The sequence below is a fragment of the Sapajus apella genome, unplaced genomic scaffold (genome assembly GCF_009761245.1).
Source record: "Sapajus apella isolate SASKATOON/1434 unplaced genomic scaffold, GSC_monkey_1.0 scaffold69, whole genome shotgun sequence".
NCBI lineage: Eukaryota > Metazoa > Chordata > Mammalia > Primates > Cebidae > Sapajus > Sapajus apella.
The window spans coordinates 2,235,017-2,249,147 of record NW_022437009.1 but is presented as its reverse complement, the minus strand read 5'-3'; the positions used below and the strand labels follow the sequence as shown (position 1 = coordinate 2,249,147).

Below are 14,131 nucleotides of genomic sequence, written 5' to 3'. Positions count from 1 at the left end.
GTGCAGTGGCTATTCACAGGTGCCATCACAGCTCACTGAAACCTTAAACTTCTGGCCTCAAGTGATCCTCCTGCCTCAGCCTCCCAAGTTGCTGGAATTACAACTGTAAGCCACCATGTCCAGAATTTAAAAAAAATTTTAAGATTCAATTCATGTACAGCATCTCCAATATTACTTACGAAGTGCTATGTGTGTTGCATCCTCTAAAGGATAACCACGTTTTGCAGAATTGATGACACAGAAGCCAACAGAAGACATTGACTGCTCTCTGCAATCAAACAGAAAACACAAAAATTGCACTTCAAACGTTTGTAATACATACACAACAATATATAACTAATTTCAAAATGCAGCTCAACTTCTCCTTGCCTCCCTCTTCTACAAAGCTACTATAATAGCTAACCCAATTGCACTACTCAATAATTATATTAATATACAATTTAACTGCACTCTTTGGAGGACATATATTACACATAAAAACTGAATAAAAATGGAAAAAGGTTAAATTCTCAAGTCACTCAAATCTATCCCATTATCCTGCTAAGTTTGAAAGAATAATTATATCATCAGGGTCCTCCTAAATCACCTAAGTTCCTTAAAATTTGACTTCCATTGCTAGGTTTTTAATCTTTAAAAACTGGGGCCTTCATATTTAAAAACTAGGGCCTTTAACAATGTATGATATGCTGTGTCCAGAAAATAAGTAGGCCATACTTTGCCAGTTGAAGTACATTTCTGTAGCAGCTGTAAAGGGAGCTCTCGGCTGCTGTGCGATAGCGGCTCTTATATTTAGGTCCCACTGTGTGAATGATGAACCGGGCAGCTAGATTGAATCCTTTTGTCAATTTTGCTTCACCTGTTCGGCAACCTGGAAACAATGGAAACACATATAAATTTGGAGGTATTAGGAAAACAAAAATAAAAACAAATGAAAGCATCAAACAAAGAGAACGTATTAAGAATTCTGAGAAATTTCTGTTAAAACTACAGACTGAATACAAGCATTTATTTCTGTTCCTTCTGTTCCCAAAATGACAGTAAAGCAATACAATAGATATAAGCACAGACAGATAAAAAAAAATGAGAAAGAACAGATAAACATCATCAAAATTTTGGAAGGTAGAAGGTCAACTGACTAGTAACTGACTCAACAGAGCAGAGAAATCTAATTGCTTGCAGAAATGAGATAACTAATATGAAGTAAGCTGATTTGTACTGAAAAGCAGTGTGGGATGTAAGACAGACTGCTTTGATTCAAATCCTGAGTTACCATGTTCCTGTTGAGACACTCTGGGCAGGGGCTTGGCCTTGATGTAACTCCATTTCCTATTTAAGAGTGATACTAGCAGTATGTACTTCACAGAATTAAATGTTACTATATGTAAAGTGCATACATGCATTAGCAATTATTGTTATTATTACTAGAGAACACTAAAAAGGCTCAGAAATTGGAGCCCTAAGTACTTGTAAAGGCTATGCTGTGAGGTGGGATGTGGGACTAAAAAAAGTTTATATAAAAACAGTCAAATCTCTAATACCTCCCCCAGCCAGCACAGCAAGGTGATGATTTTTTTTTTTAACACCAGAGCAGCAGGGAAGAAGTTTATTCTCTGGAGATGTTCAACTAGAGAGTTTCTGGATTCCAGAACCCCAGGCACAGCTGAAAAGAGGGGATTTAGTTGAAGTATTATACCTGACAGCGAAAGTCTAGTCCTCTGCTCCTAAATGGCTTTCAAAACAGATATCTAGGCTTAAACACCTGGAGGATTCCTTTGCAAAAAATTGAGAGGCCCAAACCAAGGGACCTACAGATTATGGTAACTAGGGAAAGTTCCCCAATAAAATAACAGGGCTCCTATTCTGTCATCTGCTTCAGGACTCACCAGGCCCACCTTTGTCCACTGTTAGGAACTGAATGCTTGAGTTCCCTCAAAATTCCTGTGTTAAACTCTACCCTCTAATGTGATGGTGTTAGGAGGTAGGGTCTTTGGAAGGTAATTAGAATTAGATATGGTCATGAGGGTAGAGCCCTTATGAATGAGAGCTGAATCCTTATAAGGGTCTACAGAGAGCTGCTCCCTCTCTCTGCCACGTGAAAATACAATGAAAACTCAGCAGTCTGCAGTCAGGAAGATAGCCCTTAGCAGAACCTGATCATGCTGGTACCCTCATCTCAGATTTCCAGTCTCCAGAAGTTCCTGTTCTTTATAAGCCACTCAGCCTATGATACTTTGTTATAGCAGCCTGAACTTACGTATACACCCATGTGTACAAAGTTTCCCATGAATTTTTCAATTCTTCCATCTTAAATCCAGCTAATACTTAAGGGTCACCAGAAACCAACAAAAGCCTCTAACAAAAACTAAAAGGGGAGACTCAGCAGATGCTCAAGAAATAGACAACACAGGGAAGAAAACTTAAAACAAAATCAGAATGTCATAAAATTAGACTGTTCAGAGAACAGGAAATGGCACTTATGTAAGTGCTATAGCCAAGTGAAAAACATGACAGCAGAAATGAAAAGTTCAATAGAAGAGTTAAAACTAAACTTGAAGAAATCCCCCAGAAAATAAAACAAAAAGACATTGAAAATTAGAGATAAAAGATAAGAAAACTGAAGAATTAAGCAAGAAAATACAACATCCAGTAGGATTTCTTCAGAGAGAATGAAGAATACAGAGGAAGGAAATTATGAATGAAATAAAACAAAAAATTTCCCATAATGGAAAAACATGAGTTTCTAGAGTCAAATAACCCATAAAATACTCAAAAACCATATGAAGGCACATCACTGTAAAATCTAAGAGCACTTGGAAACAAAGATGGGATCTTAAACTTTCCAGAAAGAAACCAGTAACATACAATCAGGGATAAGACCAGCACAAGACTTCTCAACAGCACTAATCAAAGTAGAAAACAAAGGAGTAGTGCCTTCAAATTTCTGGAAAATGATTTCCAAACTAGAATTCTATTTCTGAGCCCATTACAAATTAAGTATGAAGGTAGAAGTAAAATCTTAGTAGTTTTGCCCTATTGTATCCTTCTTCAAAATCTCCTGGTAGATTTACGCACAAAGATGAGAGATCCAATCCATCAAACAGATAAAAAGATTTTCCAGGATGATGTTAAAAAAAAGTTCAAGAACAATAACTGCACAGCAGGAATACAGAACAGTCTAGAGAGGAAAGGGAGGATGGAGGGTTCCAGAAGGGACTGTGTCAAGAAAAAAACAGAATGGAAGGATCAAACTGTTATCACTCCAATTAAGAATGCCATCTTAATATGAGCAATGGCCCAGGTCTAACATGATACACCATCAAGTACACAACACAACACCACCTATAAAATATTTTAGCCAAAACTTGACTCCATTAGACATAATATCAAGTTTATAGGAAATACAAACTAAATGGCACCTAAAATAAATCAAACAAATCTAGAAGGAGGGATATTGTGAAAATAATTGGCCTCTATCACTCAACAAGCCAGTGTCATACACAGGGGACTGTGCTGGATTACAAAATACCACACACACGGCTGGGTGTGGTGGCTCATGCTTCTATTCTCAGCATTTTGGGAGGCCCAGGAGGGCAGATCATGAGGTTGGGAGTTTGAGACGAGACTGACCAACATGGTAAAACCCCGTATCTAAATACAAAAATTAGCTGGGTGTGGTGGCACACACCTGTAATCCCAGATACTCAGGAGTCTGAGGCAGGAGAAACGCTTGAATCCAGGAGGTGGAGGTTGTGGTGAGCTGAGATCACACCACTGTACTCCAGCCTGGGCGACAGAGGGAGACTCCATCTCAGCAAAGTGACACACTAACAGAAAACTAAACACCGTATGTTCTCACTCATAAGTGGGTGTTGAACAATGAGAACATATGGACACAGGGAAGGCAACATCATACACTGGGGCCTGTCAGGAGCTGTTGGGGTTAGCAGAGGGATAGCAGGGGGTGGGGGGATTGGAGAGGGCTAACGATAGGAGAACCTAATGTAGATGACGGGAAGGATGGATGCAGCAAACCACCAGGGCACGTGTATACCTATGTAACAAACCTGCATGTTCTGCGCATGTACCCGAGAACTTCAAGTATAATAATAAAAAAAGCAAAATAAAAATAAAACCCCCCACACAGAGACAAATTAATAAACATAACAAAAAAATGCAATGTATGGTCCTGGATTGGATACTGGTTTGGATAAAACAGCTGCTGCAAAGAAGGACATTTTTGGATCAGCTGGAAATTTTAAGTATGGTCTGGGTAGTAGATGTATGTAATTTCTGAAATTAAAAGGTGGAATTCATTTGCTGAAGAAGGCAAATTGTAGAATATGTACATGATTATCTTATTTTGAGACTAGCATACACACAATTATTCTTTCTTCGTAAGAAACGATATAAGAATGTATGTATACACCCACACCCACATACAGGTTTAAACAATAAACAAAAGTCACATAGGTTTAGTTTCATAAAATTTCTAAATTCATAAAGTGAATATAAGACTGATTATTTTCAGGGGGAAATTTGGGTACAAAGCCAACCCTGCCTATTCTAATTTTAGTATCAATTCTTAGATGCTTAGATACTAACTGAACTGACATACAGTTTCACGTATCTTTTTATCAAGGATTCTATGAACACACCATGATTATCATTCTTCCTCTTCAATATGATCCTTTTTTAAGTATTTGAGAATAAGTAGTATGTTTCCCCCAAATATTCTCTTCCCTATGTTAACCCTAACTCTTTAACTTATTCCTTCAAATAATCTGGTTTTCACAATGTTAGTAATTTTCTGTTAGGTGTCCCCCAGTTTATTACTCTTAAAAAGTAGTAATAAAAGACACAGTTCTTGTCCATATGGAGTTTATAGTTTAATGGAGATACAGTTACTATAAGACAATTTACAAGACTACGATTGTGATAAGCCAACAAGAGAGAAATACTGCAGGCTGGGAGCATATATTGTGGGTGGTCTGATCTATTATGAAGTAAAAAGAAACAGTGCTTTGAGGAAGAAATGTAAGCCAAGACTTAAGAATAAGGGTTGACAACTGAGAGAAAGACCAACAGCAAGTGCAAAACTAGAAAGGAGCTTGGATGACAAGGCAGTGAGAAAAGATCAGTTTGACTAAAGCATGGAAAGGAAGGGAAATGGGGGCATGGGCTAAGCCTAGAGAAAAGTGACTGAAATCTTGCAAGGCCATGGGGATCAGTTTAAGGAGTTTAGATTTTTAAGTTTAATGGGAGGCCACTAAATGGTTTGAAGTAGGGGAACCATAAGAAGAAGGAGTTTACACTTACTGGTTGTGTGTGGACAATGGATTTAAGAAATGAAGAATGGACATAGCGAGATCGGCTGGGAGAGAGGATACGGCTGTAATGTAGGCAGGGAATGATGGTTGCATATGCTAGCTGCTGGGGACAATGGTGACAGGCAGAAATAGATTTAAGACTAATTTAGGGCATGCTGATAGACTTTATGTGAGGGATAAGAAAGAGGAAAGTGTTAACCCTAAGGTTTCTTGAATGAAAAATGAAATGGGAGGCTGGGTGTGGTGGCTCATGCCTGTAATCCCAATACTTTGGGAGGCCGAGGCAGGCAGATCATTTGAGGTCAGGAGTTTAAGACCAGCCTGGCCAGCATGGTGAAATCCCATTGCCACTAAAAATACAAAAATCAGCCAGGTGTGGTGGCACATGCCTGTAATCCCAGCTACATGGCAGGCTGAGGCAGGAGACTCGATTAAACCTGGGAAATAGAGGTTGCAGTGAGCCAAGATTGCACCATATCAAAAAAAAAAAAAACAAAAAAAAACACGAAAGAAAAAGAAAAATGGCATGGAAAATAATGCCATTTTACTAAGACATGAAGTATTGTTAAACTAATGATGTTTCCCCATCATTTCCAACTTATTACAAGACTTTAATATTCATCTGTTAAGTTTTTCATTTTCTGGCTTATACTTTCAGTCACTTGAAAATCTTTAGTCTATCAACCAGTATCTTCTCAGCTTTCCATCATCTACAAATTTGGTAAGCCATGCTTGTTTTTATTAAGTCATTAATAAAAATGTAAAGAGAGGAGAGGAGTAAGTATGCAGCCCTAAAGGTTGGCACTGATTCACTAAACACACAATTGGGGCCTACTAACTAACACTAGAAATAATACTTTTTGAACACTTAGGGTGTGCTTAGCAACTAATGTCCATTATGTAATTTAGTCTTCAAGATATTAATTTTTTCCATCACTAAATATTTATTGAGTTTTTGCTATATGTCCAGAACTGAGGTTGGAACTACTATTACCATCCCCATTTTAGAGATGAAGAAACTCAGATTCAGAGGTGAAGTAACTAGTCTTATGTCACACAGTTAGTAAAGGGCAGAGTTATAATATGAATCCCAGTTTGGAGGTGCTCAGACACACCCAGTTTAATATTGAGGTTTTACTTGCACACTTCTGTTAAATTTTCTTCTTTTCTTTATTATCAAGCCATTAGGAATTCTTTCAGACCAGCTTCTCTGTTACTTTTACCAAAGAACTTCTCAGTATTATCTTTAATATCATTTCTAGTTTCTACATGTTCTTCATCGTCTCTTGTTTTGCAGCTTAGTTAAGACCATTTTCCCACATTGTCCTTATAGTCAAAATTCAGTTTCTGGATCAAAAAATGCAATTCTTCTCATTCTATCCCTTCTTTCACAGAGTCAGCACTGTAAGTATTCTTGTTCAAGTTCTATTATTTGTATTAGGTTAGAAGCCAGTTGTCAGTGTTAAATGATAGAAGGCAAAGAAGGCGAGATTTTATACAGGTTAACTTTGCTGTTTACATTTTAAGAAACATTGCTATAGTTCATAAATATTTTCTATACAATGGGAAGACTGAATTTCACAGTATTTCATTTGAGCTCAAGTAACAAAGGGCTGCAAGGTTGGTAATTTAGCAGTTTTTGAGTTCAAGAGGATAGTCATTTTACAACACTTTTCTTGCATCTTTTGCACAAGAAAATATGCAGCCATGAATATGCTACCAAAACTAACTAGTTACAATGATTGTCATTTAAAATTCAGGACGGGACAGGGAAGTTTTACTGGTAGTAAATTCTCAGGACTCAGTTTTTAACACACTTCAAAATGTAATAAATTTTGTTAAAATGGGGCTTTCAAAAGCAGCTTTTATTTAGTTTCAATAAAAGAAAAATGGTTACATCTACATAATTTTCCCACAAAACATGCCTCTTCAAGGTAGAGGACATCAAAACACAAGTTTCCTGAGCAATAATATACCAAAGAAAATTCACTCACCTTTAAGTTTCTGGAGATCTTCTTTCAAATCAGGCCCCGCAAGCATGAAGATACTTTCTGACACAGGATTCTTATCTGTGAGACTTTCATTGCTGGTATTCACAATGGCTGTACAGTTCAGTAACGCCACATCTCCTTTCCTGAAGAAACAATAAGGAACAAACAAGTGTGGGGAAGAAGAAGAAGAAATCTAGTTCCTAATTATTTCAAAACATTTTATCCTTGACTTTTTTCATAATGTTGGTTTTGCTAGCTCAAGAGCTAAGCAATAGTAGAAAGGAAGTTTCTATCTGGCATCTTAGATCTTTAATGCAACTGTTGTAACCATGAAACTCACAAAACCATCATGTTTAGAAATAGCAGCATTATTTATATAATAGCCAAAGAGTGGAAACAATCCAAATATCCATCAACTAACGAACTGATAAATGTGGTATACCCATACAGTGGAATATTATTCAATCCTAAAAAAATATTGATTTGTACTACAATGTGGACGAATCCTGAAAACATTATGCTAAGTCACAAAAAAACACAAATTTTACTGTATTCATTCTATTTATGTGAAATGTTCAGAACTGGCAAATAGAGATAAGAAAGTAGATTAGTGATTGCCTAGAGGGAATGAGGAAAAACAGGGAGTGACCGCTAATGGGGCTTTGGGCTGATGAAAATGTTTTAAACCTAACTGTGGTGAGGGTTATGCAACTCTATGAATACATTAAAAATCACTAGATTGTGCAATTTGAATAGATGAATTATATTGTATGTCAATGTCTCAATAAAGCAGCTTTTTAGATACACAAAATAATACAGATGAATTTAAATCATCCTTCTGAAAACAGACTAAAACGCACACAATTCATTATATAAAACTCTAGAAAATGCAAACTAACCTACAGTCACAAGAAGATCAGTGGGTGCTTAGGGATGGGGAGGCAGGGAAGGGCAGGAGGGAGGAATTACAAAGAAACAGAAAAAAACTTTTGGCAGTGACAGATATATTCACTATCTTGACTGTGGTGATGGCTTAGTGGATGTACTAACATAAGTCAAAACTTACATACTTTAAATATGTAGTTTATTAAATATCAATTAGACCTCAATAAAGCTGTATATGTATATGCAAAGCTATATTTCAACAATGCTAGGGCTTAAAGAGGTTACAATCAATTATGAGAAAATGTTATCTCCTCATATGATGCAATCAAATAATTACCAAAGAACTACTTTTCCATTGATGTCCTTATTATAAAGAAAAGGTGATCGAACAGTGTCATCCTGAAATATTTCAGCTGTGGTATCAGAGGAATTTAATTCATCTTCACATGAGTCACCCCAGCTTGGTAGTGTATCCACATCCACAAACTGGGAAGGTGCACCTAAGGGATCCATGGAATGAGAGCTTTGATTTGTCTCTTCCCAAATTCCTCAGCAATTCAATATTCACTGGAGACTTCAGCTTAAGAGAAAAGAAAGAATCATTTTAATAGAGAAACACAGATATTACTTGAATTCTATTAAAGCAGTAAACAAAATTCCACTGTGAAATAACCCAATAGTATATTATGTGATTATAGTCACTTAAAAAGTCCATTAAAAACAATGGACAACAAAGAATTGCTACAGCATTTCTAAAACAGGATTAAAGAGTGATTATTTAAGCATAAATTCTTTTCAAAGAATTATAGCCATTAAAATAATCACATGGCCTATCAATTCTACTTTCCAGAAACAGGACTATTCATTCAACATTCACTGAGTGCCTACTATTGAAAAAACAAAAAGTGACAGATACTGCAAGAGATGCAAATATAAATAGTATATATAATTTAAAGTCTGATGATAATGTGGAAGATGTACTAGGTAAGACAAAATGAGAAGCAGGAGGTTACTGCAATCAAGTAGTAAGAGATGATAAAGGTTTCAACTAGGAAAGGAGATACAGAAAGAGGCGCACATTTAAGAGGCAAAATACAAAGGAAGGATGAACAGGAGTTGACAATGTATAGGATATGATGTGTAAGACAGTGATATGGTAGGTGGCTGGTTGTGCTGAAATACTGATATTAGAAGAGGACGGTGTTGGAAGACATACTGTCAAGTACTAGACAGAAGTTATGGGAAATTCTTTGTTGCCAGAGAAAAGGAGAACCAATTTGCCTATGAGTCAAACAGCTATTTCAGTAAAATGGTATATTCATTCATCGAATAAATCTTTGTATCGCGCATTGCACTCCAGCCTGGGCAACAAGAGTAAAACTCCATCTCAGGAAAAAAAAAATCTTTGCAAGCATCTATTGTATGTTAGATACTATTGCAGGCACTGGGCATACACTGGTGAAAAGAGCAAGTCCCTGCCCTTAGGGAGCTTATGCTTCCATGGAGATGACAGAAAATGATAAATGATAAAGAAACAGGCAGGTATCTAACAGCATGACTAGAGGAAATAAGGATTATGAGAGAACAGGTAACATGTGAGTTGAAAGATAGAATGAGAGAGCGAGACACATGAGCTCTAAAGGATGTTTCAGGCAAAGGCCAAAAAGACAAGAAGGATCTTGGTATATTACAGGACAAGCAAGGAGGTCAGTTTAGGTAGAGCAGAATAAGCCAGGTGATGAGTGGTAAATGATGAGGTTGGTAAGAGAAGGAAAAGCCAGAGATACAGTTTGTAAGCCATGGTAAGAAGTTTAAATCTTATTCTAAATATTAGGGGATGCTATTAGAGGATCTTGTTCATGGCAATTATTAAACATAAATAATATTTGAAAAGAATACTCTAGCTACAATTAAACTGAGAAACGGCAAGAGTAGGTGCAGACACCAATAGAAAATGACTGCAGTAATTTAGGTGAGATGGTAGAGATAAGAAACATTAGATTCGGAACGTATTTTGAAGATGGAGTCAACAAGACTTACTTAATGAATATACACAGTAGGGAGAAAGAACAGAACCAGAGATAACTTCTGGATTACTGGCTTACACAATTGAGTACTGTCATGCTGCTTACACAGAATGGGGAAAATTAGAGTAGGTTGTAGTGGAGAGTAGATAACCAATGGTTTTTCTTTTTCTTATTTTATTTTTATTTTTTTTAATAAAGACGGGGTTTCACCATGTTGGTCAGGCTGGTCTTGAACTCCCAACCTCAGGTGATCCGCCCGCCTTGGCCTCCAAAGTGCTTGGATTACAGGCGTGAGCTGGGTGTGCTAAGTTTGAGATGCTCATTCTATGACCAAGTGTTTATGTCAAACATGCAAATTGGTTACATGAGGCTAGAGCTCACAGAAGATGGGGCTAAAGATATAAATTTGGAAGTCTCGGCATATGGGTGGTATTTACAGCTATGGGAACTGGACAAAACAGCCTAGAGAGTAAATGCAAACAGAGAAAAGAGATCCAAGGACTGAGTCCTACAACAAAACCTAGAGGTTGGAAAGAGGACAAGTCAGAAAGTAAAATAGAGGACTGGTAAGAAAGGAAGGCAAACCAGGGAAGTGCGATCACCTGAGGTCGGGAGTTCAAGACCAGCCTGACCAACATGGTGGAACCCCATCTTTATTAAAAAATAAATAAATAAATAAATAAATAAGAAAAAGAAAAACCATTGGTTATCAATCTGCCCTACAACCTACTCTAATTTTCCCCAAGTGAAGAAAACATTTCAAGGAATACTTGAGATGTCAGTTAAATGCTACTGAAAGGCTGAGTAACAGGACTAAGAACTGATTAATGGTTTAGTAAGTTGGAGGTTGTTGGTAACATGAAATCTATAAGGGCAGACAGATGATCAGGGAAAGAAAGTTGGCATGTAAACTTTTTTCCCTCCAAATAAATGCGCAGTTTAGTGAGCTATTACAAAGGAAACCACCACCCAAGTCAGGAAAGAGAACTGTGCAGGCACCCAGAGGTACCTCCATGCGATCCGTCATGATCTCAACCCCTTCCTATCCCTCAAAGTAACTAATACGAGGACTTTTGATCACTTTCTTACATAGCTTTTTCACCTAAGAGTGCATCCCCAGAAACCATAGTTTAATATTAGACATTTAAAACATTTTAATGTATACCTTACACCTCTTTTAATCTACAAGTCCCCCATCCAACCTTTCCTTTTCTGTAAAATTTATTTGCTGAAACTGTGGTGTCCCACAGTCTGGATTTTATTGCTTGCATATTGTTATTTGAAATTTTCTTGTTAGTCAGTTCTGCCAAGATTATATGAGATGGTGTGTCTTTCATCAGGAGGCACATAATTTCAGATTCTCTTGTCTTTTCTCTTAGTTCTCTTTTTTTAACTTTTAGGTTCACGGGTACATATGCAGGTTAGTTATATAGGTAAATTGCATGTCACAGGGGTCTGGTATACAGATTATTACATCTCCCAGGCAATAAGCCTAGTACCTGATGGGTAGTTTTTTGATCCTCTCCCTATTCCCACCTTTCACCCTCAAGTAGGTCCCAGTGTCTGTTATTCCCTTCTTTGTGTCCATGTGTTCTCACTGTATAGCTCCCAGTTATAAGAGAGACCATACAGTAGGTGGTTTTCTGTTCCTGCATTAGTTTGCTTAGGATAATGGCCTCCAGCTCCATCTATGTTGCTGCAAAGGACATGATCTCCTGAAATTTTCTGAGAAATTTTTCAGCGTGGTTCTAATGTTTTTTTATCAAAGAGAACAAGCATGCCCTTCTATAATATATTCCGTGATGTTTCCTCCTGAGAGACATGGGATACTCATTGGAACAAAACATGGATCTAGTGTAATATGTTAATTCCTGAATCAACACTGTGGAACAGGAAATATGATCATTTATATAACAATTTCAGAAAGGCCTTGTAGGTTATACAGTGACAAATTTGTATGAGAAGACTATTCTTATTTGACACTGAATACACCTCTGAAATTACTTTGAAATAAAGAAACTAATTTTACCTAGAAGTTGGTGTTTAGTCCATCAAATTGGCCTTTCCACAAGTTTTGTTGATCTGTTCATAAGTATTCAGACTTGAAAAGGACAAGCTGAACAGAGGACAAATGAAGACCATATTCATCTATCATCATGAAATTGCCTCATGCTCAATGGAATGACCCTTGGCACAAGCTCATAATTTCAAAAAATTATCTGCAGATTTTTTATGACAATGACTCATACTGAAAGTTCTTAACCATAATCTTAAAAAAAAAAAATCCATTAAACACAAACACAGTTTTCAGTTTCCAAACTTGAATGCCAAACATTCAGGACAAAATTGCTTTTTTAAGATAACTTTTCTTTCTGACTCTAAGTAATACATGCTTACAGAACATTTGAAAAATATCAAATTAGCTGGACACAGTGGCTCATACCTGTAATCTCAGCACTTTGGGAGGCTAGCCAGGCAGATCACTTGAGCCCAGGAGTTTGAGACCAGTCTGGGCAACTTAGTTAGATCCCATCTATACAATAATACAAAAAATTAGCCAGGTGTGGTGGCATGCATCTGCAGTCCCAGCTACTGAGGTGGCTGAGGCAAGAGAACTGCTTGAGCCCATGAGGTGGAGGTTGCAGTGAGCCAAGATTACACCACTGTACTCCAGCATGGGTGACAGAGCAAACCTTATCTCAAAAAAGAAAAGAAAAGAAGGAATTTTGGTTTCTTCTTTTAAGGGGTAGGAAAATTAAGGAGGAGGAAAAAATTCCTCAACTTTTGATGTAGTTACTACCTTTTTCTGTGATAGGTAAAATCACACTGACACAATTTTGAATCCAGCTTCTTTAGTATTTTAAGGTAAATATTTCCACATGCAATTATGTAGTGAGGTGGAGACAGCATGGTTCAGTGGGAGAGTTTGGACTGTTGTCAGAGGGTCTGAGTTTGGATCCAGGACCGTCACTTAATAGTTGTGTTATCCTTGACTCTAAAACAGTTTTTTTTTTCTTTAATTTCTAAAATAAGGGTAATTCTCCTAAGATTATTGTGAGCATTAAATGAGATAACTAGTCTCAAAACCGCATAGAAGAGCAATTACCTTAACTTTTCTCCAATTCAAAATCATTCACTGTTTCCAACTTACAAGTGATTTGAGGGTATACTCCACACTTTTAAGACTGCCAAATCACCTTAATTTAAGCAATTTCCTTCATTTGACCACTTCTCCTTGTAAGAGAGTGTTATAACACAAATTCTCCTTTTACAATTTCATCTTGCTTTTTCCTTTCTCTCCATTCTCCTGTTCTCAAAAAAGTTCTCCTCCTTTATTTCTTCTACTTCATTTCTTCTTCAGCATATTAAACTCCTCTTTTTACTACTTAACTTTTTAAGAGTAATTTGTTCTGCAACTCTGCTTCTCTTCATACATTTGCTCAACCTACTGCAGTTTTGCTTCTGCTCTATAGCTATGCTAAAACTGCCCTTCCAAAGGTCAGGAATAACTTCCCAAATGTCAAATCCAAGAATTAATCCAATTTTTTCCACGTTTATCACTGACCATTTCCTTCTCAAAACTCTATTATCTTCTTTGACAGCACACCCTGGTGGTTCTCCTATATCCCTGATTCCTGGTCAGTACAATTTGTTGGATCTTTTCCCCAGCTTTTAAGTAATTGTGACCCACAAGATATTGGATGTTAAATAAGTAAAAGTAATGCTCATAGCTCTTACTGTAGGACAAAATTAAATGGCATTTTATGGAAAGTGTCACAGTATTTAACAAAAGTTGAATTCTTTTTCAACTCCATCTCTAAACAGAAATGGATGTTTCTCAACAAAAAGAGGTTTGAATCCCCCCTCCCCTAAACACACACACACCTTGGTAATAAGTAAA

General features: G+C 36.9%; 1 protein-coding gene across 5 annotated transcripts in view; it reads right to left on the bottom strand.

Annotated features, from left to right (window-relative positions):
* Positions 1–14,131, bottom strand: part of GDAP2 (ganglioside induced differentiation associated protein 2) — a 70,756-nt gene that overhangs the window by 53,271 nt on the left and 3,354 nt on the right. For all 5 annotated transcript variants that reach the window (XM_032249597.1, XM_032249598.1, XM_032249600.1 and 2 more), the window contains exons 2-5: positions 8,541–8,783; positions 7,322–7,461; positions 715–868; positions 180–268 (exon numbers count right to left, since the gene is read on the bottom strand). In XM_032249597.1, coding sequence (XP_032105488.1) covers positions 180–268; positions 715–868; positions 7,322–7,461; positions 8,541–8,716 — 559 coding nt within the window. In that variant the 5' untranslated portion in view covers positions 8,717–8,783. The remainder of the gene's footprint in view (positions 1–179; positions 269–714; positions 869–7,321; positions 7,462–8,540; positions 8,784–14,131) is intronic.